This window comes from Salvelinus fontinalis, chromosome 24, assembly GCF_029448725.1.
Source record: "Salvelinus fontinalis isolate EN_2023a chromosome 24, ASM2944872v1, whole genome shotgun sequence".
In the NCBI taxonomy this organism is placed as follows: domain Eukaryota; kingdom Metazoa; phylum Chordata; class Actinopteri; order Salmoniformes; family Salmonidae; genus Salvelinus; species Salvelinus fontinalis.
The window spans coordinates 13,658,504-13,682,798 of record NC_074688.1 but is presented as its reverse complement, the minus strand read 5'-3'; the positions used below and the strand labels follow the sequence as shown (position 1 = coordinate 13,682,798).

Genomic DNA, 24,295 nt, shown 5'->3' with positions numbered 1-24,295 from the left:
GCCTTTGCTGTGTTCTTATGCTATCTGAATTACAGTTGAAGTGGGAAGTTTAACATCCACTTAGGTTGAAGTCATTCAAATTAGTTTTCAACCACTCCACAAATTTCTTGTTAACAAACTATAGCTTTGGCAAGTCGGTTAGGACATTACTTTGTGCATGACAAGTAATTTTTCGAACAATTGTTTACAGACAGATTATTTAACTTAATCACAATTCCAGCGGGTCAGAAGTTTACATACACTGTGCCTTTGACTGTGCCTTTAAACAGCTTGGAAAATTCCAGATATTGATGTCATGGCTTTAGAAGCTTCTGATAGGCTAATTGACATCATTTGAGTCAATTGGAGGTGTACCCGTGGATGTATTTCAAGGCATACCTTCAAACTCAGTGCCTCTTTGCTTGACATCATGGGAAAATCAACAGGAAATCAGCCAAGACCTCCACAAGAAAATCAATTGTAGACCTCCACAAGTCTGGTTCATCCTTGGGAGCAATTTCCAAATGCTTGAAGGTACCACGTTCATCTGTACAAACAATAGTACACAAGTATAAACACCATGGGACCACGCAGCCGTCATACCGCTTAGGAAGGAGACGCATTGTCTCCTAGAGATGAACGTACTTTGGTGCGAAAAGTGCAAATCAATCCCAGAACAGCAGCAAAGGACCGTCTGAAGATGCTGGAGGAAACAGGTACAAAAGTATCTATATCCACAGTAAAACGAGTCCTATATCGACATAACCTGAAATGCCGCTCAGCAAGGAAGAAGCCACTGCTCCAAAACCGCCATAAAAAAGCCAGACTACGGTTTGCAACAGCACATGGGGACAAAGATCGTACTTTTTGGAGAAATGTCCCCTGGTCTGATGAAACAAAAATAGAACTGTTTGGCCATAATGACCATCCTTATGTTTGGAGGAAAAAGGAGGAGGCTTGCAAGCCGAAGAACACCATCCCAACCGTGAAGCACGGGGGTGGCAGCATCATGTTGTGGGGGTGCTTTGCTGCAGGAGGGACTGGTGCACTTCACAAAATAGATGGCATCATGAGGCAGGAAAATTATGTGGATATATTGAAGCAACATCTCAAGACATTAGTCAGGAAGTTAAAGCTTGGTCGCAAATGGGTCTTCCAAATGGACAATGACCCCAAGCATACTTCCAAAGTTGTGGCAAAACGGCTTAAGGACAACAAAGTCAAGGTATTGGAGCTGCCATCACAAAGCCCTGACCTCAATCCTATAGAAGATTTGTGGGCAGAACAGAAAAAGTGTGTGCGAGCAAGGAGGCCTACAAACCTGACTCAGTTACACCAGCTCTGTCAGGAGGACAGGGCCAAAATTCACCCAACTTATTGTGGTAAGCTTGTGGAAGGCTACCTGAAACATTTGACCACAATTTAAAGGCAATGCTACCAAATACTCATTGGTTGTATGTAAACTTCTGACCCACTGGGAATGTGATGAAAGAAATAAAATATGAAAGAAATCATTCTCTCTACTATTATTCTGACAATTCACATTCTTGAAATAAAGTGGTGATCCTAACTGACCGAAGACAGGGAATTGAAAAACTGAGTTTTAATGTAGTGGGCTAAGGTGTATGTAAACTTCCGACTTCAACTGTACTTAAACATAACACCATGCCATTTTTAGAATTTTTGATTCTCCGACTGTCTAGTTTCTATTTTGATGATTGTTAGTTCTCAGAGATGATCTTATTTAAAAAATATATTGCCACATTATATTTTGTACATACTTTATATCTGGTTTTAGTTGTTTAAGCATTTTACATCCCGAAAAAGGGAAAAAATCATTATATTAAATGTTTCAATACGTTGTTCGACAGCAAACGAAAAGGAGCTTTTCTGATTGGTTGTGGTAGACCCTCCTTGCTTCAGTACCTTTGCTTCCGTTTGGTGCCTAATGAATACAGTGTTTCCCCTATATGTATTTAGCAGAGGCGCACCGCTGCTGCTAAATCGTTGAAAAAAAGTATATATATATATATACTGTGTTCATTAGGCACCAAACGGAAGCAAAGGTACTGAAGCAAGGAGGCTCTATCACAACCAATCAGAAAAGCTAATTTTCGTTTGCTGTCGAACCACGTATTGAAACATTTTGCTCCGGTTGTGCCCTAATGAATACAACCCCGTTGACAGCACGGTATGAGCAAGGCATCGGTTCCTTCCTACCTGCTTGCTTGGCATCGTTGGGCTTGATGCAGCGCACGTACGACGGCTCCTTGGACATCAGGATCTCCATTAACTTCGCCAGGCTGGTCTTGAACTGGGTCGCTGCCTGGAGGCAGAGACAGAAGGAAAGAAGAAAAAGTGAGCACCGAGCGAGGGATGTAGAGGAGCAGAAAGAGGAGAGGAGCAGGGAGCACAGCTGCTGGCCAGACTGAGGCTGAGACGGGACAGAACACAGGTCCCAGTGTGCAGCTCACATTGCCCAGGCAGTGACAGGGTTGGGGGCAGGGCCGGCGAGAGAGAGAGAGAATGCGTCGTCAACAATGCACACAAACAGTCAACGGAGTCGACACCAGCGACCCACGCACCCTCGACCACCATGTGTGTGGAGGGCAACCGAGTGTCAGGGCATTCCTGAGTGTGTGAGCGGGGAAGCAGAGATTCCCCTGTGACTCACTCGACCCCACAGTGTGGAGCAAGGAAGATCCAAAGAGCATAAACAAGTGACTGTTTGTAAGTGTGCATGAGACAGGACATGTATATATGGGTCTGTGATTGTGTACCGGTATACGCGTTGGGATACACTGTATGACCTTTCCCCTCTGAGTGGCTGTTCTCACCGTCTCAGGTCTCTTGCTGTCCTTCAGCTCCGCCCGGTCAAAGCACTGGGTCAGAATCTTATTATCAGACATACACATGACCTGTGGATGGACAACACATAGAGAATGAGTACAACTCACTACGACTAGAACTACCACACTGCTCTTCAAACTCACACATTGCACACACGGAGAGAGACCGAGAGACAGAGTCTACCACAGTGACACAACATAATCTTAGAGTCTAGCCTAGTTTCCAATGATATCATCCATCTCCTATCTAAATCATTTCCCCATTGTCCTGAATTCTCTCTCTCACCTCTTTCAAGTTCCTGAAGAGGAGGTCATTGTTCTTGTCCAGAAAGCCTAGAGGGGGAAGAGAGAGAGTAAGAGAACATGCACTCCCAATATGGATTGGGGATGAAAATGATTACACACACACAGTAAAACAGACCACTACAAGAAGTACAGAAACATCCAAGGACAAACGTAAAGACCTGAGCACAGAACATCCTTCCTCTCCCTCTGGTCATCTCACTCTCGCTTCCCCCTAACAATTGATCCTGCTGCTCCATGCACACACACACACACACCGTTGACGTTGTAGTTGACCTCGCCAGCGTAGTGCAGCAGTCTGAACTCCTCTCGGCCCATCACCTTCCGGGTCTTTCCATCGGCCAGCTTGTGACTACGAGGATCGCAGGAACATTAAGTGACAAATTATTAGGGCACACCATAGCAAAACGTTATGCAATGGAAAACCAAAACAAGCTTTTCTTATTCAACACGTTCAGGTAATCCCTCCCTGTTTCATTCTGTTTTCTTCCATTTGGTACCTAATGAACACAACATAAACTCGCCCTTTTTCAGGACCCTGTCTTTCAAAGATAATTCGTCAAAATCCAAATAACTTCACAGATCTTCATTGTAAAGGGTTTAAACACTGCTTCCCATGCTTGTTCAATGAACCATAGACAATTAATGAACATGAACCTGTGGAACAGTCATTAAGACAGTAACAGCTTACAGACGGTAGGCAATTAAGGTCACAGTTATGAAAACTTTGGACACTAGAGAGGCCTTTCTACTGACTTTGAAAAACACCAAAAGAAAGATGCCCAGGGTCCCTGCTCATCTGCGTGAACGTGCCTTAGGCATGCTGCAAGGAGGCATGAGGACTGCAGATGTGGTCAGGGCAATAAATTGCAATGTCCGTACTGTGAGACGCCTAAGACAGCGCTACAGGGAGACAGGATGGACAGCTGATCGTCCTCGCAGTGGCAGACAACGTATAACAACACCTGCACAGGATTGGTACATCCGAACATCACACCTGCGGGACAAGTACAGGATGGCAACGACAACTGCCCAAGTTACACCAGGAATGCACAATCCCCCCCATCAGTGCTCAGACTGTCCGCAATTGGCTGAGAGAGGCTGGACTGAGGGCTTGTAGGCCTGTTGTAAGGCAGGTCCTCACCAGACATCACCGGCAACAACGTTGCCTATGGGCACAAACCCACCGTCGCTGGACCAGACAGGACTGGCAAAAAGTGCTCTTCACTGACGAGTCGTGGTTTTGTCTCACCAGGGGTGATGGTCAGATTCGTTATCATTGAAGGAATGAGCATTACACCGAGGCCTGTACTCTGGAGCGAGATCAATTTGGAGGTGGAGGGTCCATCATGGTATGGGGCGGTGTGTCACAGCATCATCGGACTGAGCTTGTTGTCATTGCAGGCAATCTCAACGCTGTGTGTTACAGGGAAGACATCCTCCTCCCTCATGTGGTACCCTTCCTGCAGGCTCATCCTGACATGAGCCTCCAGCATGACAATGCCACCAGCCATACTGCTCGTTCTGTGTGCGATTTCCTGCCAGATAGGAATGTCAGTGTTCTGCCATGGCCAGCGACGTGCCCGGATCTCAATCCCATTGAGCACGTCTGGGACCTGTCGGATCGGAGGGTGATGGCTAGGGCCATTCCCCCCAGAAATGTCCAGGAACTTGCAGGTGCCTTGGTGGAAGAGTGGGGTAACATCTCACAGTAAGAACTGGCAAATTTGGTGCAGTCCATGAGGAGGAGATGCACTGCAGTACTTAATGCAGCTGGTGGCCACACCAGATACTGACTGTTACTTTTGACCCCTCTCCCCCTTTGTTCAGGGACACATTATTCAATTTCTGTTAGTCCCATGTCTGTGGAACTTGTTCAAGTCTCAGTTTATGTCTCAGTTGTTGAGTCTTGTTATGTTCATACAAATATTTACACATGTTAAGTTTGCTGAAATAAACGCAGTTGACAGTGAGAGGACGTTTCTTTTTTTGCTGAGTTTATGTTTACATATTTTCTGTTGTGTACAGCTTAAAAGAAAACTCCACCCAAAAACTATTAGTCAATTGTTGACATAAGCAAAACATTTTGGGACAGTCCCCAATCAAGTTTTCAAGATATGTAACATTCAACAGAGAAATCATCCCCTTATGATGCATGGATGATTTCTGTATTTTGAAAGTTGGGTGGAGTTTTCCATGAATTCGTATGCATTTTGTTCCAAGAGCATTTTTTTACAGCTAGCTCTCACGACAACTTCTGTTGCTAGGTTAGCAGAGGGAGGTTTGGACGTATTCGTTTGTATGTGCATAGACTCACGTTGTCAAGTGGGCGTGGCCTCCCACAGTATTCTCCAGCTTCTCCAGGAAGGTGATGTCACTGGCGTCACCTGGCCTCAGGCACTCCTCATCCTGACAGAGACAGAGAGACAGCCACAGAGACACAGGCAGAGAGACAGCCACAGAGAGACAGAGAGACAGCCACAAAGACACAGGCAGAGAGACAGAGAGACAGCCACAGAGAGACAGAGAGACAGCCACAGAGAGAGAGAGAGCCACAGAGAGAGAGAGAGCGAGCGAGCGCCACAGAGAGAGAGAGAGAGAGCGAGCGCCACAGAGAGAGAGAGAGAGAGAGAGAGCGAGCGCCACAGAGAGAGAGAGAGAGAGAGAGAGCGAGCGCCACAGAGAGAGAGAGAGAGAGAGAGAGAGAGCGAGAGAGCGAGAGAGAGAGCGAGCGCGAGAGAGAGAGCGCCACAGAGAGAGAGAGAGAGCGCCACAGAGAGAGAGAGAGACACAGAGAGAGAGAGAGAGAGAGCCACAGAGAGAGAGAGAGAGAGAGAGAGCCACAGAGAGAGAGAGAGAGAGAGAGAGAGCCACAGAGAGAGAGAGAGAGAGAGAGAGCCACAGAGAGAGAGAGAGAGAGAGTGAGAGAGACAGAGAGCGCCACAGAGAGAGAGAGAGAGACAGCCACAGAGAGAGACAGAGAGCGCCACAGAGAGAGACAGCCATAGAGAGAGACAGAGAGCGCCACAGAGAGAGACAGAGAGAGAGAGAGAGAGAGAGAGAGACACACACAGAGACAGGGGGAGAGCGAGAAAGAATGAAAGAGAGAAATACATTAGATGGACAGTTGACTGTGACAGTAGGATATACCAGATGCAGAGGGGCCAAGAGAGAGAAAGGTGAAAGGTCAACTTGAAAAGCTCAGGGTTACATTAAAGACTGACACGGATTCTCACCAGAATGGAGATGACGCCTTTGAACTTCTCCTCCACCAGATCACAGATGATCTTGTTGTTGAAGTACTGCACAGGCTCCCACTGCGAGACAGCAAGGAACGCAGCGGCATCTTTTAAATCGCTAGCTTAGAAAACGGAACTGTTTTACATGTTAACGGTTGTAAAAGAAAACATTCACAGAATGCTGAGAATCCAGGACAAGGACATTCTGAACCCACACTTTATGCACACTGTCAATCAAACCTTTATTGACGTTTGCTGCCTCACACACACACACACACGTTTACCGCCACATTATTATCACAAACACCACAGAACACGGCCCACGTTGTACAACAATGTCCCCTTTGACGGGTGTCTAACTGGACACGAATCTCTCTCCCACGGCCCTCTGCACTCAGCTCCCTATGGGCCCGTATTCACCAGGCGGCTCAGAGTAAGAGTGCTGACGTATGATCAGGTTCACCCTTTTCATATAATCTCAGTCATTATGATCTACAAGGCAAAACTGATCCTAGATCAGCAGCACTCCTGTTCTGAGATTCTTTGCCAATATGGGCTCTGAATCGTAGTGGAGTGGGCCACCAATCACTGTGTAGACAGTCAAGCAGAGCCGATGGGGAGAAGGTAGAAGGATAGGACCGGACAGAGAAGAAAGAGAGAGGTGGAAGAGGACTGTAAAAAGAGGGGGAGAATGAAAAGAGGGAGAAGTGGGAAGAGAGAGCGAGAAAAAAGCTAGAGAAATGGAGGAGAGCAGTAGAGGGAGGGTAAGCTCCCTCCAAGACGGATAGAAGCATCGAGGCAGAGGGCTGAGAGGGGAGGCAGAGTGAGGAGGGGATGGAGAAGGAGAAGATGGACTGACAAAACAAAGAGAGAGAGTAGTCTCACCGTGATTCCCTCTGCTTCGTACTCATCCTGCTCGGACTTGAGGGTGAGCTCGATGAAGAGCTGCTGCAGCTTCTCGTTACAGTAGTTAATGCAGAACTGCTCAAAACTGCAACACACACAATTACAGATGATCTTTTCACGTGACAATGATATTCAACGCAAACTTGACATTAAAATACGCAGAATCGTAATGACAGTAAATGGTAAACGCTGTCAAAAACACACAGGATTATGGGAAAATGAGTCCTATATATATTACTCTGGTACCTGTTGTGCTGGAAGACTTCAAACCCATAGATATCCAGGAGACCAATGACAGAAGCATTCTTATAAGTCTCGTCCTAGAAGAAAAAGAACGGTTAACTCTTCATAATGGCTTTCATGAAGAAGCATTCATAAACCGTTTCTAAACAGTGTACAGCCAACAGACTAAGAATAAATGAGCAGTTCATTATTTGTTAACATGTACACCTAACGAAGCACGATAAGCACCGTCTAACGATGAACTCACAACAGACACGGACCAGACGCATTACGGCTACACTATCTCACAGCCCAAACATGCAATAACCTAACCCCTATCAGACAATAGTCTACACAGAAATGCATTGTTGTAGAACCAACAATACTCCTCTGTCAAACATGTAGTATTACAACATATCCACAAGGGGGAGTCCTACTACCGCTGTCTAGAAACGGCCGGCTAAGAGGTCAAAAGCGCAGGCTGACAAGAGAGGCAGAAGACTGGGGTAGATATAGGGATATCATGCCAACGAGGAGGGGGATCATCGGTAAGAGAGGGGTTAATGGGGTGTTAGTTAGTTAGGGGCGTGTGGTGTTACCCTGTAAGCCAGGGAGACGTTGATCTTGTTGACGAGCCAGGTGAAGGTACGGCCGTACACGGCCTTGGACAGGGCGTCCCGCGCCGACGCTGCCTGCTCCAGGTTCAGAGGGCTCTTCAGCTGGGAGGACAGACACACACAGATCAGATACAGACAGACACACACAGAGAGAGAAGAATGGAAATGGTTATTCTACAATTCCTCACTTGCCGAGGTACCGAAGAGCCGTTACATGTCGAATATAGAAACGTTCTCATAGAGTTCATTATAAAGAGCATTGACTTAGAGAAGGTTCCAGCCTACCTCTTCCCCTTTGGCGATGATCTTTTTGTGTGTTAGCGCTTCTTTCAGGACCAAACCGTCCACACCTAGTAACTGCACCGTCAACAATAAAGACTTTAACACACCTCCAAACTAATTCATTCAACACCAGTATCAATGTTATTTATCCTACTGAGCAAATGAACAGTGATACTATCGAGTTATGAAGAGAGTAATGTGTTATGAGTATCGACAGGGTACATGAGTATCGACAGGGTACATGAGTATCGACAGGGTACATGAGTATCGACAGGGTACATGATTGCCTGGGTGCAGTATGAGTAGTGTCCCCATAGGTACACTGTAGTCAGGAGGTAGAGGTCATACCCTCGCCAGGTATTTGATCTGTGTGTCTGTAGTGATGTAGGCATTGCCGCTGTCCTCTCCTCCATACTGAATGTTCCCCAAGTGAAGAACGCTGGCAATAATGTTTAACAGCTCCTACACACAGAGAACGAGTGAGAGAGAGAGACAGTGAGAGCGAGAGAGAGAGCGAGACACAGTGAGAGAGAGAAAAAAAGCCATGTGAACATTAGACATGATAAGATTATACACATTTTATTGTGATCTTCTGAAGACAACGTTATCTTGATGACTGCAAGTATTAGATTAGGCTATCTTGGACTTGAAGAGTTATAAAATATAATTCAACTGACCATCCTCCCCCCACATGCATGCATATACAACATATAGTGAATATGGCCTCTTTTTGTGTGTGTGTGTCAGTGGTGTAAAGTACTTAAGTAAAATACTTTGAAGTACTACTCAAGTAGATGTTTGTGGCATCTGTAATTTACAATTTATATTTTTGACAACTTTTACTTCACTACATTCCTAAAGAAAATAATGTACTTTTTACTCCATACATTTCCCCTGACATCCAAAAGTACTCGTTATATTTCAAATGCTTAGCAGGACAGGAAAATGGTCCAATTCCCACACTTATCAAGAGAACATCCCTGGTCATCCGTACTGCCTCTGATCTGGCAGACTCACTAAACACAAATGCTTCGCTTGTAAATTATATCTGAGTGTTGGAATGTGCCCCTGGCGATCCGTAAAAAAAGAAAAAAAAGAAAAAGAAAATCGTGCCGTTTAGTTTGCATAATATAACATAATAACATAATATAATGTGAAACATAATATAATAAGGAATGTGAAATGATTTATACTTTAACTTTTGATATTTAAGTATATTTTAGCAAGTACATTTATTTTTGATACTTACATATATTGAAAACCAAATACTTTTAGACTTTTACTACAGTAGTATTTTAATTGGTGACTTTTACTTGAGTCATTTTCTATTAAAAAAGGTTTCTTTAGTTAAGTATGAAAATGTAGTACTTTTCCCCACCACTGAGTACTGTATACTATATATAACCACCTGCTCTCTCCCACTTCCCTCACTGAACTGAGAAATACTGAGCTCTGGCCCAAAGCCCAGAGTACAGTCATGAAAATGCAAAAACATCCACACAAAGCACAAAATCAGCCCTCTCTTCACCCACTGTCCCAACACACTCACATAAGATAACACCACTTTATTGGTCAATATAGACAGTCACACAACCTGACTATATACACAAGACTCCAGCAAAGGGGCATACAGCATGTTACTGTACAACTACAATCACAAAACAGATGGTGGCACCCAAAGCATAGACAGGATTGGTCAGACATGATTGGTCAGACATGATTGGTCAGACAGTCAAAATGGAATAAGTATTCAGTAGTAGTATTTAAGGTCATCAACAAAACACTACCTAAGTGGCTAACATTATGTCTGTGTGTCTGTGTTGTAATAACAGGTTCTTACCTCCACCTCGTCCTCGCTGAAGCCGATGACAGACAGGGCTTTCCTCACCACTTTCCAGTCGCTACGGTCGTTGATGGAGCTCACCTTGGGACAGTTCCCCTGAGAGACCCACACAGACAAAACTGTTGAAGCCAAAACACCATAATTCTACATTGCAAGTAAAATCGTTCCTCAACAAAGCAGCCAACATCTAAATCAGTGTTAGTAAGAAGTAAAACAGTAAGGTGTTAGTTAAAAACGTCTCCCAAGCTGCTCTATGAAAACGTGTTCAGACGTCTTTGAAAGATCGGCAGGTTCATGTTTTACATGCTTTATCTCTACAGGCCGTATGCGTACTAATTGCAGATCCAGCAAACACAGACACTTGCACTCATTTACGGCGCGTGTGCACGTCGCATACTGAACACCCACACATTCATTGGCTGACTAAATAAGTGTTTGTGCGCGTGTTTGCAGAAATATCGTAGGTCTCAGCGGGGGAGTGAGTAGGGATAGACAACTCCTTCACCTGAGAGCATCTCTATAGCAGCACTAATAACACACTGGGTCCATTAAACCGGCCTCCCACTGGGCCAGAGCCAGCACACACTAGAGAGAACATCAGTGAGTGAGAAAGTGAGAGAGAGAGAGCAGACACACACCTCTTCCTGCTGTGAAAGCAAAAAGGAGAGACTTGGGGGTACATCTCAAAGGGGGTACATCTCAAACACGTGATTGCATAGCTTTTGACCTGAGCCCCAAACAGCTAGACACATGCTCTGGTCAGAAGTTGGAGACTAGGGAAGTGTCCCATTCCAGACCCAACCATAGAGTGAAACTCTGCTGCGTCCCACCTTGACGAGGTACTGGTACTGTTGGGGGTTCCTCTCCAGGCCCAGGCGCCGCAGCAGGTCCTCCTCACCCCCCTCAATCAGCTGGTAGAAGATGTGGAAGTTCCTCTCGCCGTGGTTCTGGTGCACCACCCGTGACTTCTCCAGCAGGTAGTTGAGGATGTGGCCCCCCACCGGTGCACCCTGCCGGCGGGAGAGGGGGAACCGGGGAAAGGGGGTGGAGGAGCAGAGGGTGGTGATGCAGGGATACTGAGACAGACACAGAGCCACACAACCACATGCAGGTGTACACGCCCCCAGGACAGTACAGTAACGCAGGAGTGGAAAAATAAACATATTGTACAAGTTAATATGGAAGGACTGGCAGTGTTTATGTACTGGTTTCCCCCTTACAGGAATATACTCGGTCATTGGTGTGTGTGTGTGTGTGTGTGTGTGTGTGTGTGTGTGTGTGTGTGTGTGTGTGTGTGTGTGTGTGTGTGTGTGTGTGTGTGACCACTCACCTTGAAGTCAAACTGGATGTCCATGTATTTACCGAAGCGGCTGGAGTTGTCGTTGCGTAACGTTTTGGCATTTCCAAAAGCCTGGGGTCACACATTGGGACGAAGAGGTAGACAGAGAGGAGGGAGACAGAAGAGGAGAGAAAAGGGAGGTAAACAAGAGAGAGGACGGAGAGGGGGGATACAGGAGTGGGGAGGGTAGACAGGTGTGTTAAAGTGGTGTCAGAGGGTCAGGAGATGTGCTGGGCTGTGACATGGGGCTAGATTACAGGGCAGTCGGTCGGTCTGTCTGGACCGCTCTGCTCTGGTCCTAACACATCTGCTCCCCAGCTGTCTGGACTCCACTAGTCTACAGCCCATCCAGCCAAACCCACCACAGCTCAATATAGTACACTAAATGAGTAGAGAGCCTGCTCACACTCCAGGACATGCCGTACACGCACACAGACACAAATATGATGTCTTGTTTTAGACTGGACCAAGCCAGACACATGCAGTGGATGACATGGTATCCCCCCCCAGTGCTGACCTCTAGGACAGGGTTGGACTGCAGCAGGCGGTCCTTGACCGTCTCCACCTGGTCGCTGGCGGGACAGGTCACAGCGTAGTACTGCAGGATCTTCTTTGAGGCCTCCGTCTTGCCGGCACCGCTCTCCCCCGAGATGAGGATGCACTGGTCCTTACGCTCCGTCCGCATGGACCGGTAGGAGTTGTCAGACACCGCGTAGCTGGAAGGAGGAGGGAGAGAGAGAGAGACAGAGAGAGAGAGAGAGAGAGAGAGACAGAGAGAGAGAGAAAGACAGAGAGAGAGAGAGAGACAGAGACAGAGACAGAGAGAGAGAAAGAGCACGAGTCAGTGAAGTACTGTAGTGGAGTGGGACAGCTAGCAAACAGAGGCACTTTGTGTCATCGCATCCTCATGAACCTTCAATCTGGAGTGGAGAGGATCTAGTAGAGTGGAGGGGATACAGTGGAGTGGAGGGGATACAGTGGAGTAGATGGGATACAGAGGATACAGGAGTAGAGAGGATACAGTGGAGTAGATGGGATACAGAGGATACAGGAGTAGAGAGGATACAGTGGAGTGGATGGGATATTACTACACATTTCCACACAAATCCTCAACTGTTCATAATATAATTTCTTATGTTGTGTAGTTCTGTTTTGACTATGTTGTATATGGACTATTCCACACAAAAATATATGCACAAGGACTACTTTTAACAATTTCCACTGCAAATTTTATACCACAAATTTGATACCAATTTGATACCACCTAGTACCACCCCTCCACCATCGCCCATTTGTCTCTCTGTCCCTCCTCCATATTCCCTCCATTCCAAAACACATTTAAAAAAAAAAAAAAAAATTACCTGTCAAGTCAGATATGAACAAATTCTTAGTTTACAATGACGGCCAAACCCTCCCCTAACCCGGATGACGCTGGGCCAATTGTGCGCCGCCCTATGGGACTCCCAATCATGGCTGGTTGTGATACAGCCTGGAATTGAACCTGGGTCTGTAGTGATGCCTCTAGCACCTAGATGCAGTGCCTTAGACCGCTGCGCCACTCGGGAGCCCCACGTCCCTACTTTCCCACTCAGACAGACAGAAAACATTTGGCTTCATGGTCGAGTAGAATGGGAGAAAAAACACAGAGCCCAGGAGCAGCGAAGCAGGGAATGTCGAGCGCATGGCGGAATCCCCATAATACAGTCCATTGTTCGTCCGTGGTCAGAGAGTCAGAGGAATCGGCCAGGAATTCCCTCTTCGCCTAGCAACTCAAAACAAACAGGCCCGACGTAATGTATGCCGAGCAGACACTCAGAACCCCCCCCCCCCCCTTACATAACTGTTAGTCCATGACTCAGTCAACTGGGATGGGAGAGGTGGAGAGATGGTGGGTTGGGATACCCGGGTTCAGGTTACTCACATGTGGGGAGAGACCTCGTAGAAGTTGACGCCTCGGTAGCGCTCCATGTGGTTCTTGGTGTAGATCTCCAGATCCTTGTAGGGGTTCACCGACACCAGGACTGAGCCGATGTACGTCTGAGAGAGAAACAGAGACCTTAAACTCTCTCTCTAAGGTGACAACACAGTGGGGGATGCATCTACACACACACTGTATTTGTATCTTCAGCAGGCACAAATTCACGAGAGCAGCAACATATTACGCAACGGAATACAAAAACAAGCGTTGTTTATTGGACAAGTTCAGGTAGTCCTTCCCCTTTTGCGTTCGTTTGCTACCTAATGAATATGACCCAGGAGGTGAGTGTAATTGGGGTAGGCGTCTTACATAGATGAGGTTCTCCTTGAAGCGCTTGCGGAGGTTCTCGATGAAGGCTGCTTCACTGGTGTGGTTCTCCAGCAGGACAAAGTCCTGCACACCCACCCGGTCCCTGGCCGTCAGGGCACTCTCCATTGTGATCCGCACCCCGTCACTCCCCAACGTCTGGAGGGAGAAGAGGAGCAGAGGGAGGTCAGTAATAGGAACAATGTATATACAAAATCGGTATAAAATTAAGGCAGGAGAGAGAAGCAAAAAAATACCAAAGACAGAAGAGACATTCTAAGCAGACGCTGGTTAAGTTGAATCACCGTTGCGTGTGAATCTCTTTCAAAGTGTTCATTTATGCCTGACAAGTAAGAGCTCATAAGGGCCCCAGAATCTAGCTACAGTACCCCAGAATCTAGCTACAGTACCCCGGAATTTAGCTTCAGTACCCCGGAATTTAGCTACAGTACCCCAGAATCTAGCTTCAGTACCCCGGAATTTAGCTTCAGTACCCCGGAATTTAGCTACAGTACCCCAGAATCTAGCTACAGTACCCCGGAATTTAGCTTCAATACGTACTTCAACACACACGATGACACAACGCTTCACAAAAAAGGTACCCATTTCCATCAAAAACCATGACAAAGAATAGTTAGCACAAGAGCCCTCTCTCCCACATTCAATAACATACACAGACAGAAAGTGATTGTAGAAACTGGAGTTTTGCAGTGTTACACACCAAAGAGCTCTCTTTTTAGAAAAATACTCACTTTGTAATCTTGTGCAAGCTAGAACTAGAAGCGGAGGAACACCCAACCCGAGAGAAATAAAAGTTAGCACTTCGACCAAAGTCTCACAGGCTCCAACCAAGCTAGAATCCCCAATCTAAAAAATAATACGTGCATTCAACCACTGAACTTACATCCTTCAGCTCGTCAATGCGTTTGCCCAGGAACCTGTTTTCTACGATGGAGGCTTGAGTTTTACGCACCAGACCGCAAATGTTACCCAGATCCATGGCTCACTATACAGTAGTCACTATCACTACACAGAACCACACAGATCTGTCACCGCGCTCTGGACGCATCAACAAGGCAGGGACGTACAGCTGATTATGCCAGCACACACACACGGCTCCACACACATATACGCACTGACTGCACGCACGTTTATTGTTCATTGTCCATGTTCATTACCACACACACACTGTACAGAGCAGCTGCATATGTTATTGTTGTGTTATTGACACAGTAGGGCCCAGCCCAGGGGAAAGAGAGAGGTGCTCCTCCTCCTAATTAAGGGCTGCAGTAGGTGAGGCAGCTGTTGACAATGCGGCTTGTATCACAGAGAAAAACAGAGAGAGGAGGGATGAAGCAGACAGAACGTGTGAGTGTAGCTGAGGAGGAGAGGAGGCCGGAGAGGAACATGTGAGTGTAGCTGAGGAGGAGAGGAGACCGGAGAGGAACGTATGCCAGTGTGTGTGTTGCCAGGAAGTGATTCCATTCCTTATCCAGCATCATCATTGTACTCAACGTTCCAAAAACAACTCCCTGCTTCACACAGTACCCTACCCTGCTACCTCCCTCCCTCCCTCCCTCCCTCCCTCACGCAACAGTGAGTTATAACGAGAGATGGCAGGAGAGATAGTGAAGTAGTCGCAACAGTTATGTCCCAAATGATACCCTACTCCCTATATAGTGCCCCTATATAGTGCACTAATTTTGACCAGGTCCCTTAGGGCTCTGGTTAAAAGTAGTGCACTATGTAGGGAATAGGGTGCCAATTGTGACGACCCCTGGTTGTTAAGAGCTCTACACAGTCTACGCAATCGAGGTCGACGGAGGTTCCAAAAATTCAGCCGTACAAACGTACGTAAACTACGAAGAGAGCGACAGAAACTGACCTTCGCCGGCTCCGTTTGCGAAGAGCCCTTTAGACTTTAAACCTAATGAATTGCCTCTGCTTGAGGAGTCTCCACACACCAACACCTAATAGCACCATTTAATGTACTTCAGCGGTATGACTTAATGGCGGGCGAGTTGTTCCAGCTTAATGATTCCTACACATGTAGGATCTTACTGTGATCACCCTGTTGTATGAGAACCTTCCTGAAATGCAGTATATTTGAGGTTTAAAAAGGCTTCTGAAGTTTGGAAATTCCACTTTGAAATTTCAAGCCTTAGATTTCTTTTAATTAATTATAATCCACATTAGCTGTTGCTGCAAGTTTATTTTCATGCTGTAGCAAACTGGCTCAAATGAAGATTCATGGGGTGATGACTCAAGCTTTCACTCCAGCCTTTTTAACTCACTTCATTCACACTGTATCCCTCCGAGGGTCTTTAGGTAGCTTAAGGTCACCAGCACCCCTCCATCTCCTTTCTCTCCTCCACCATCCACCCTTCAAGTCGCAGGCCCGTATTCACAGTCTCAGAGTAGGAGGGCTGATCTAGAATACTTTCTGCCTTTTCAGATCATAATGAAATACGATGATATGGAGAGGGGTGACCTGATCCTAGATCAGCACTTCGACTCCGAAAGGCTTTTGGAATACGGGCCCTGAGCCTTGGTGAGCTATCGTTTCACATGGCCCGGGGGAAAACAAAGAGCCTGCAGTTCCTGAGGAAAAAGTGATCCGTCTCGGGCTGGTGCTGCGCTGAGAAAAGTTCTCTCCCAGGGTTCGTTGGGCTTGTTAGTGAGAAGCCTGTTGCGCCAACATCCAGGGGAAAGCCATAGAAATATAATTACTAGAATGGACATCCCCATCTAAGTTAATGATGCCAAGTGTGGAACATTCTACTGATTATATTTCTATGGGGAAACATTTCAAGAAATGATGGAACAGTGCCAACATTCTTCTCTTTCTTTTTAACACAGGGAGGGAGTTCTCTCTCTGACAGGAAGAGGATGAGGAACCTCCTTTCTCCCAGGGCTCGTTAGTGAGAAGCCTGTTATCTGGACATCTAATCCAGGGATGAGCAACTTTGAGGGGGTGAGGGCCACAACAAATTTGAACTCATCATGAGGGGCCATAGCTGCATATCCACATCCATGAAACTAACTAACAAAATCAATGGGGTGCACCCGACTGGTAATTCGACCAAGATAACAAGTTCAGACAGATGGCTGAATTAGCCAGCTAAAACATTTTAGCTGACATGGGCTAATTGATTGACTATCAGTAACTGACATAAGACAGGGGAAAGTGATATAATTACTAGAAAGGACATCAACATCCAAGATAATGACAATGGGTGGGTGGACCGTTCTATTGATTCTATTTCTATGGTGAAACCATTTCAAGAAACAATGGAACAGTGCCAACATTCTTCTCAACACAGGGAGGGAGTTCTCTCTGACAGGGAGAGGATGAGGAACCCCTTTTCTCCCGCTTCGGTTTCCCATTCTCTCAGTTCTCCCAACACCACCTCTCTCCATTATTTCATTGTTCCTCAATGGGGCTTTTATAGTTATTTTCCTGCCTCCCCACACTCTGCCCCTTCTGACCACACACACACACGTCCTTGTTGAACACACCAACTCTCCTGCGCTACCAACTGTACATGTCGCTACTGCGACTACCAGCATGCTGTCACCTTTTCCAAATCCTGTGGAGAAAACAAAAGGACCCAGGCCTACTGCTGTGTGACTGCTCTGGCCCTCTTTTTAATCCGCTCTCCCACTCTATCAATACTTCTCTCATTCCCTCTCTCCCACCCGTGCTTTCTTTCTCCTACCCTCCGCCTCTTACCTATTCTCGCCTCCCCTCCCCCTGTCATTCACACAGTAGATATGGGAGTTTATCAAAATTGGGTTTGTTTTCAAATTCTTTGTGTATCTGTGTAATCTGAGGGAAATATGAAAATCTAATATGGTCATATATTTGGCAGTTTCCACCTCATTTTGGGGTGGGCAGTGTGCACATAGCCGGTCCTTTCTTGAAGGCAGGTCCGCCTACGGCTGCCTTTCTCAGTAGCAAGGCTATGCTCACTGAGTCTGTACATAGTCAAAGCTTTCCTTAAGTTTGGGTCAGGTATTCTGCCACTGTGTACTCTCTGTTTAGGGCCAAATAGCATTCTAGTTTGCTCTGTTTTTTTGTTAATTGCTTGACAATTTGGAAAGAATCATATTTTTGTTATCTCATGATTTGGTTGGGTCTAATTGTGTTGCTGTCCTGGGGCTCTGTGGGGTGTGTTTGTATTTGAGAACAGAGCCCCAAGACCAGCTTGCTTAGGGGACTCTTCTCCAGGTTAATCTCTTTGTAGGTGATGGCTTTGTTATGGAAGGTTTTGTGAATCGCTTCCTTTTAGGTGGTTGTGGAATTTAAACGGCTCTTTTCTGGAATTTGATCATTAACGGGTATTGGCCTAATTCTGCTCTGCATGCATTATTTGGTGTTTTACGTTGTACACAAGATATTTTTGCAGAATTCTGCATGGAGAGTCAATTTCACAGAGCAGTGAACAACCGAGTGTGACTAAGGGGAATGAGTGGGTCTGCGGCATAACCATAAAACAATGCTTGCCCTTTGCCTGACCTTAGCGTTGCCCTTTGGTTGCTTAAAAAGGTCTAAATTGTGATATACAGGAAGAACCAAGCAGCTGAAAAGGGTTCATTGCTATTATCAGCATCTTTAAGTCTGTGATGTATAACAGCTATGACAGACAGGAAATTTAAACATTATCCATTGCAGTTACAGTGAGTGATGTGTAAGCAGTGGCGTAAAGTAAAAACACTGGATAGCCCAAAACTTGAGTACTATCTGTACTTTACTATTTATATGACAGCTGTCCCATAATAATGAACGTCTAGGGGTCGGAAGTCGGGACGAGACAGACAGGCAGGCAGCGTTTCTCAACAAGTCGAATCATGAATCAGCTGGCATCATTTTTATGGATATATACAAAGACATGTCTATTTAAAAAAGGTCAAACAAAACGAAGTGTAGTCTGTATAGCTTCAGTTTGAAGTGACTGTGTTAGCTGTGTTGTTGGCTAGCTGCTCTGAACATCAGTGTCCTGACGAGAGCACATTTTCAATGCCAGGCGAAATCGAGCCTCAACTCATTTTTAAAGATGTATTCAAGTAAATGTCACTAGAAAACAGCGTAAACAAAAGGATATGCAGCTACTGTTGTTATTCTGTCTGCACTTTTTGACATGACAGTAAGTTAGCCGTAGTTGGCTAGCTAGCAAGCAAGGGATAAGAACGTTGCCGGCCAGTATGGCAATGGAGCATTTAGAATGAACGACTGGGTCGCGTCCATAGATCCCGTCATTAAGTATTTTTGTTCTGGGTCACGTCTCTGGCAACCGAACCGATAGAACGACGACCAGCCGGCTTGGGTAGCAACCCTAGATTTGTTGGGACTAACGTTATATCTTGTGGAAGTAGTATCATTCAATTCTTCAAAATAATTAAAATATGTAAATCATGATTTGAATATGTTGGTAACCCAATGTATAGAAGTGATAATGCCCTCGAAGCCGATGTTTGGAGGATATATTGTCACGGTTTGCCAACACCTGTGCTAATATATCCTCCAAACACCGGTTTCTCGGGCATGATCACTTAAATGTAATTTCATGTTATCCTTTTCAGAATGGAGGGGGTTGAATAGTTAATACATGAATAAAGGCTTCTTTATAAAAAGGTCACTAATTGATCATATTTTCTCGGGTAAATGATTAAATAGAAGAGAAAGACTAATGCTGCATTTAGACGAGGGACGCCAAAACCGTCATTACAAGCGGCATAGCGGGAGAAGAAAGCAAGATGGTAACCGTAAAAGTAAGCTATCAAAGACTGTATGCGTTGCTATCGTGCTTTCAGTAAACAAACTGCTACCGCAGACGGCAAAAAAAATGTTTTAAACTCTGGTGGCAAGTTCTGTCCAGTAGCGGAACTAGAGTTTTGTACATGGGGTGGCCAAGGCTACTTCAGGCGGTCCATAGACCATGACAGAAAATGAGTGTGTAATCCGAAACTGGCATCTAAGGAGCGTGAATAAATCCTATGATTGCTGATTAGAGGTAGAAGTGATAATTCACTTAACCCGGAGTTCTTCAATGTGACAGATAGTGTGGTCCAAAAGGGTTACTTCACTAGAATTCTTGAACATACTATATGACTAGTCAGTGTCTCTACCTCAGAACTGCAGTTCAATTTCTCACACACACACACTTGGGTCACTCTGTTTTCATGAATATATAATCGGGGTCTATAAGTGTTGAATATCCTAAATATTTTCCAAAAATAAAGCTCAAGCACCAAGGAGATAAATTGCATAGTTTATTTTCAACAACAACAAAAAACACTGCAATTTGACATACCAGGTATCAAGCAGAATTGGACTTGAAAAATAAAAATAATTTGTGCCCATCAGTATTACAAACTACAGTATCATATTTATGCTCATATATATTATGTTAACTAATAGCAAAGAAAAGTTTTGGAATTGTCCTAATCAAGACCAAATTAAATATGTGTGACAAGATACCCTTTGGATTTATAATTTTAGAATGTCAGTGTACTAGCTAGTACACAGTGCAGGTTTTAACCTGCCAAATTATCCTAGGTAGATTTAAACCAGCATAATTCTACTGTTCTGGTGAGAACTACCAAAATGTTTCACACACTCATCCGTGTTGAGGGCGCGTACCCTCCTTGACTCAACCCTGAGAATTCCGAGGTGACTTAACCTGTCATCAACCACTGATTAAAACCCACCTTAGGACAACAGTTTTAAAGCTGAGAAGCTTCTTTCACAAGAAGCACTGCTGACTGGTGTAACAATAGAAATCTTACAAAGTCGAAATAGCTCATGGAAGATCTCTTTATAACGTTCTAGAAACACAACAAAGTCAAGGAGAGTAGACGGTCTGCCCCTTCCACTTGTCTCTCTCCTATCAACAAGCCGCTTGGTTTGATGAACCTCATGTTTGAGGTCCTCTAAATCTGACTCAAAGGTCGGAGCAAAGACAAACAGAGGCTCCTCATTCAAGAATGTTGTACTCTTTGGGTTGAGAGACTGGACCCCTTGCATTGTCTCACAATTCTTTGAAAAACACCTCTGCAGCTCAGCTGAGAGACTGTCAGGCACCTGATAAAAGATAGCTCATTGGAAGCTCACACCATCACTTTGGTTACTATTTTTTTCTGTCCAACAGTGCTCATCAATGAGTCGTGAAATCTTAAGCTTGTTTCAGGCTGTCTTTTACACACTGTTTGTACACTTATTTTGCAGTGCTCTGCAATCTCGTCAACCTCTTTCCATAGTTCTCCAAAGTAACCCTTACTTCTGTAGTCCTGTAATGTGTCTAAGGGCACCTACTAGACCCACCGCCCTTGCTAGGTCAAGAGATCTTGATTGGAGCATGTCAGAAAGACATTTGGCATCACCAAGCACTTTACAAAAGGTAACCAAAAGCCCTTTGAAATGTAAATCTCTCTGAGAAAGAATGCCCCTTGCCTCCACTGAACCATCACCACTATTTTCAAGTGTGATATCCTGTAGCACATCAGAGCTGCTGGAAGCCTGTCCCTCAGATTACGGCATGCCATGTATCTGCATGCCCACCTTACATCCGCAAGTCTCTGTAGTTCCCTGGGCTGCTACTGTGGATACAACTCTTTCTGAACTGCAAGCCACTTGAGACGAACGCACGAGCCAGATACAAAGTTATAAAGCTTCTGCAGGAGAGCAGAAAAGTTAACTGCCTCAGGCACTGATTTTACAGCATCGACAAGAACCAAATTCAAACCATGTGCATAACAGTGCACAAAATGCAAATCTTGCACTGTTTTTAATCCGTGCAGACAGACCAGAATGCTTTCTGCTCATGACAGATGCACCGTCATAGCCTTGCCCCACAAAATTATTTCTGTGGTCCAGACCATGATTTTCAAGGCAATCAATTATCATTTTTGTGAAACCTGCTGCAAGCTTTCAGCTGACTGAAAGTGTAAAAAGCTTTTGTGGATGGCCCCATTGTAATAGTACCTCACAACTAAAGACATTTGTTATTTGTTCTTTAAATCTTTGGTTTCATCTGCAATTACACTAAAAACGTCACTTTCTTTTACTTCTCTTTTATTTCACTTTGTACCACCTCAGCTAAGCCCTCAAGAACCTCATTCTGGATTTGGTGGCTTGTGTACTTAGCATTACCACATGCATTCATCTTTTTCTCTATGAGAGGGTCATGCTTTGCTATTTCTTCTAAGATTGTCAAAAAATGACCCTTGTTGTGCGATTCAGACTCTTTGCGCTGTATTTTTGAGAGGCAGTTAATAGGAGCACATCTGCAATTGTTTTAATGTAAGTATAGTGTTCCTCCACTTTCTTTTTCCGGTCCTCATTTATGACATCTAACATTGATGAGTTGCTGTCAATAACCCTTTTATGCTGATTCCAAGCATACACAGCATTGATGTGATGCTCTGCCTTCAAATGGAGCTTAAACCCAGAATCTTTAAACAGAGCCTTTTTCCAGTTACAAAAACCTGACTGATGTGAAGGCAGATTTAAGGTGTACTGGGCAGAGAAAAATGCCTACAGGCGAAACAATAAGTAGAATCTTGACTTAAGACAATTCATGGCTTGAATATTCTCTTATACCAGGAGATGTTGAAAGCCCTTTTCCTAGTACCATGCAGAGTTCTGGGAAATGTTTGAAAACACGGCTGTACAGGACCCTCTTCTCTGGATCTTGAAACGTTTGAAATACATGTTAAATAATGTATCATATCTCTATGGAAATGTATAATTAAGGGATCCACAAGATTAGATACTAACAGCTGCTAACTAAAATGTGTAGTTTAAAGTATAGGCCTGGCCTACCATTGTGTCCTTTTGGAACAGAAGTCTGATATCTCTCCCTTTCTTTTCATGTTAATTGACCCTATGCAAAATTAAGACAGTCTATGGTTACATCTAAGCATCCGATTACCCACATTTTAGTCCAATCTCAATTACAAATCTCCATTATCAGATTGATAGATTTTCGTACTTGAACTCAAAACGAACAGTTAACTGAGTTAATGGATTTCAAATAGCTGAATGTTAACTTGCTGAACACTGACAGCTGTAGCCTACTAGTTACCCCACATTAGCTAAACATTCGTATTACTCTAACTTATGACACTGCACTGTATGTGTGCATTACTAGCACAGATGTAAACAACGTTAGGCTAAATTGGGAACCGATCTCCCTTATCTGAATAACTGTCTGTTAATGGAACCAAAGGTCTAACGTTAACCTACACAGCGACTCAACATTTGTCAAAGTTGTTCAGGAAACATAAACCCAACGCTAAACCTTAACTTACATCAAATATGATGCTTTCGCCAATCGCGAAAAGAGCTTGTGGAGCGGTTGAAATATCCTCTATTTTTCTTCTGTATCTCTCAACCAACGTTAATATTCTCTCTTCCTCGTCCTCAATTTGAAAATTGCGCTGCCGAACGCCAAAGTAAATGCTTCTTTCAACAAGAGGTGAAATGAGATGTCAATCAGCATCAAACTGCCAATAGCAAATGACATTTTGGTGTGGCACATCAGATGTCAGGGGTGTCCAGTGCCACCCCGGAGACCCCTCTGGCTCCGCCCCTGGTCCCGTCTACAGTGACCGCCCGAACGGCATTCGCCGGCAGCCTGAACGGCATTTAGCATCGTTCTCTCATTGAAAACAATGACATCCGGTTTGCAGTCTACCTCGGCTCAGCTAAAAAGGCAGCATGAGTAAAAATAGGGAGGGATTTATGTCTGTGGGAAAGTGGAGAATATAGGCCTTTCCCCAGTTCTGTTTCAGCCAGCATAACTAAAAACAAATATGGGTTTAATCTGCTTCTACGGAGAGCACGGTTAGCCACTCAAGAGTTTTGCCCTTTTGAAAAATGTTCCACTATGAATCAGTTATCTGGCTCTCCTCTGTCTTGTTATTAAAAAAGGGAGTAACACAGAAGGAAAGAGGGCGAGCACAGATGGATACTTCAGGTTCACAGACATTAGGGGACCATACACGTGACTACATACTGGGACTCCACAGCACTGACAGGGGATAGCGGTCATGGGTCTCTCTCAAGGTTATAGGCTGACTGAGGCTTCTGGGTTTTCCATGGCCGCAAGTGAGGTCACACGTGGCCATTTAGGAAGGAAGCAAAATAATTAAAACAGTCAAGATATGTATCAGAGCACAACAGGGTATCCTGAGCACTTTCACTTTTAAAGAGTCATCTTTGAGTATATAGAATTTTTGAACTGCTATTTGTGTGTTTATGGTGAGTTAGAATGTATTCATAGGAAGTGTTACTGTAGAAATATTTCACATGGAAACACACTGAGAACCTACTGAAGGTGAAATCAATAAGGGTTTACGATGACAGACTTCGGAATAGCTGTTTCAAGAGGTCTAATGATACCACTATTTTCCATGATATGAATCAGTG

General features: G+C 44.9%; 1 protein-coding gene across 4 annotated transcripts in view; it reads right to left on the bottom strand.

Annotated features, from left to right (window-relative positions):
• LOC129821973 (unconventional myosin-Ic-like) overlaps positions 1–24,295 on the bottom strand; it is a 57,697-nt gene that overhangs the window by 7,139 nt on the left and 26,263 nt on the right. For all 4 annotated transcript variants that reach the window (XM_055879762.1, XM_055879761.1, XM_055879764.1 and 1 more), the window contains exons 2-18: positions 13,867–14,022; positions 13,501–13,616; positions 12,097–12,295; positions 11,571–11,651; positions 11,071–11,250; positions 10,238–10,336; positions 8,746–8,859; positions 8,401–8,472; positions 8,098–8,217; positions 7,523–7,596; positions 7,256–7,361; positions 6,368–6,448; positions 5,449–5,540; positions 3,389–3,483; positions 3,115–3,161; positions 2,817–2,897; positions 2,200–2,305 (exon numbers count right to left, since the gene is read on the bottom strand). In XM_055879762.1, the coding sequence (XP_055735737.1) occupies positions 2,200–2,305; positions 2,817–2,897; positions 3,115–3,161; positions 3,389–3,483; positions 5,449–5,540; positions 6,368–6,448; positions 7,256–7,361; positions 7,523–7,596; positions 8,098–8,217; positions 8,401–8,472; positions 8,746–8,859; positions 10,238–10,336; positions 11,071–11,250; positions 11,571–11,651; positions 12,097–12,295; positions 13,501–13,616; positions 13,867–14,022 (1,819 nt within the window). The remainder of the gene's footprint in view (positions 1–2,199; positions 2,306–2,816; positions 2,898–3,114; positions 3,162–3,388; positions 3,484–5,448; positions 5,541–6,367; positions 6,449–7,255; positions 7,362–7,522; positions 7,597–8,097; positions 8,218–8,400; positions 8,473–8,745; positions 8,860–10,237; positions 10,337–11,070; positions 11,251–11,570; positions 11,652–12,096; positions 12,296–13,500; positions 13,617–13,866; positions 14,023–24,295) is intronic.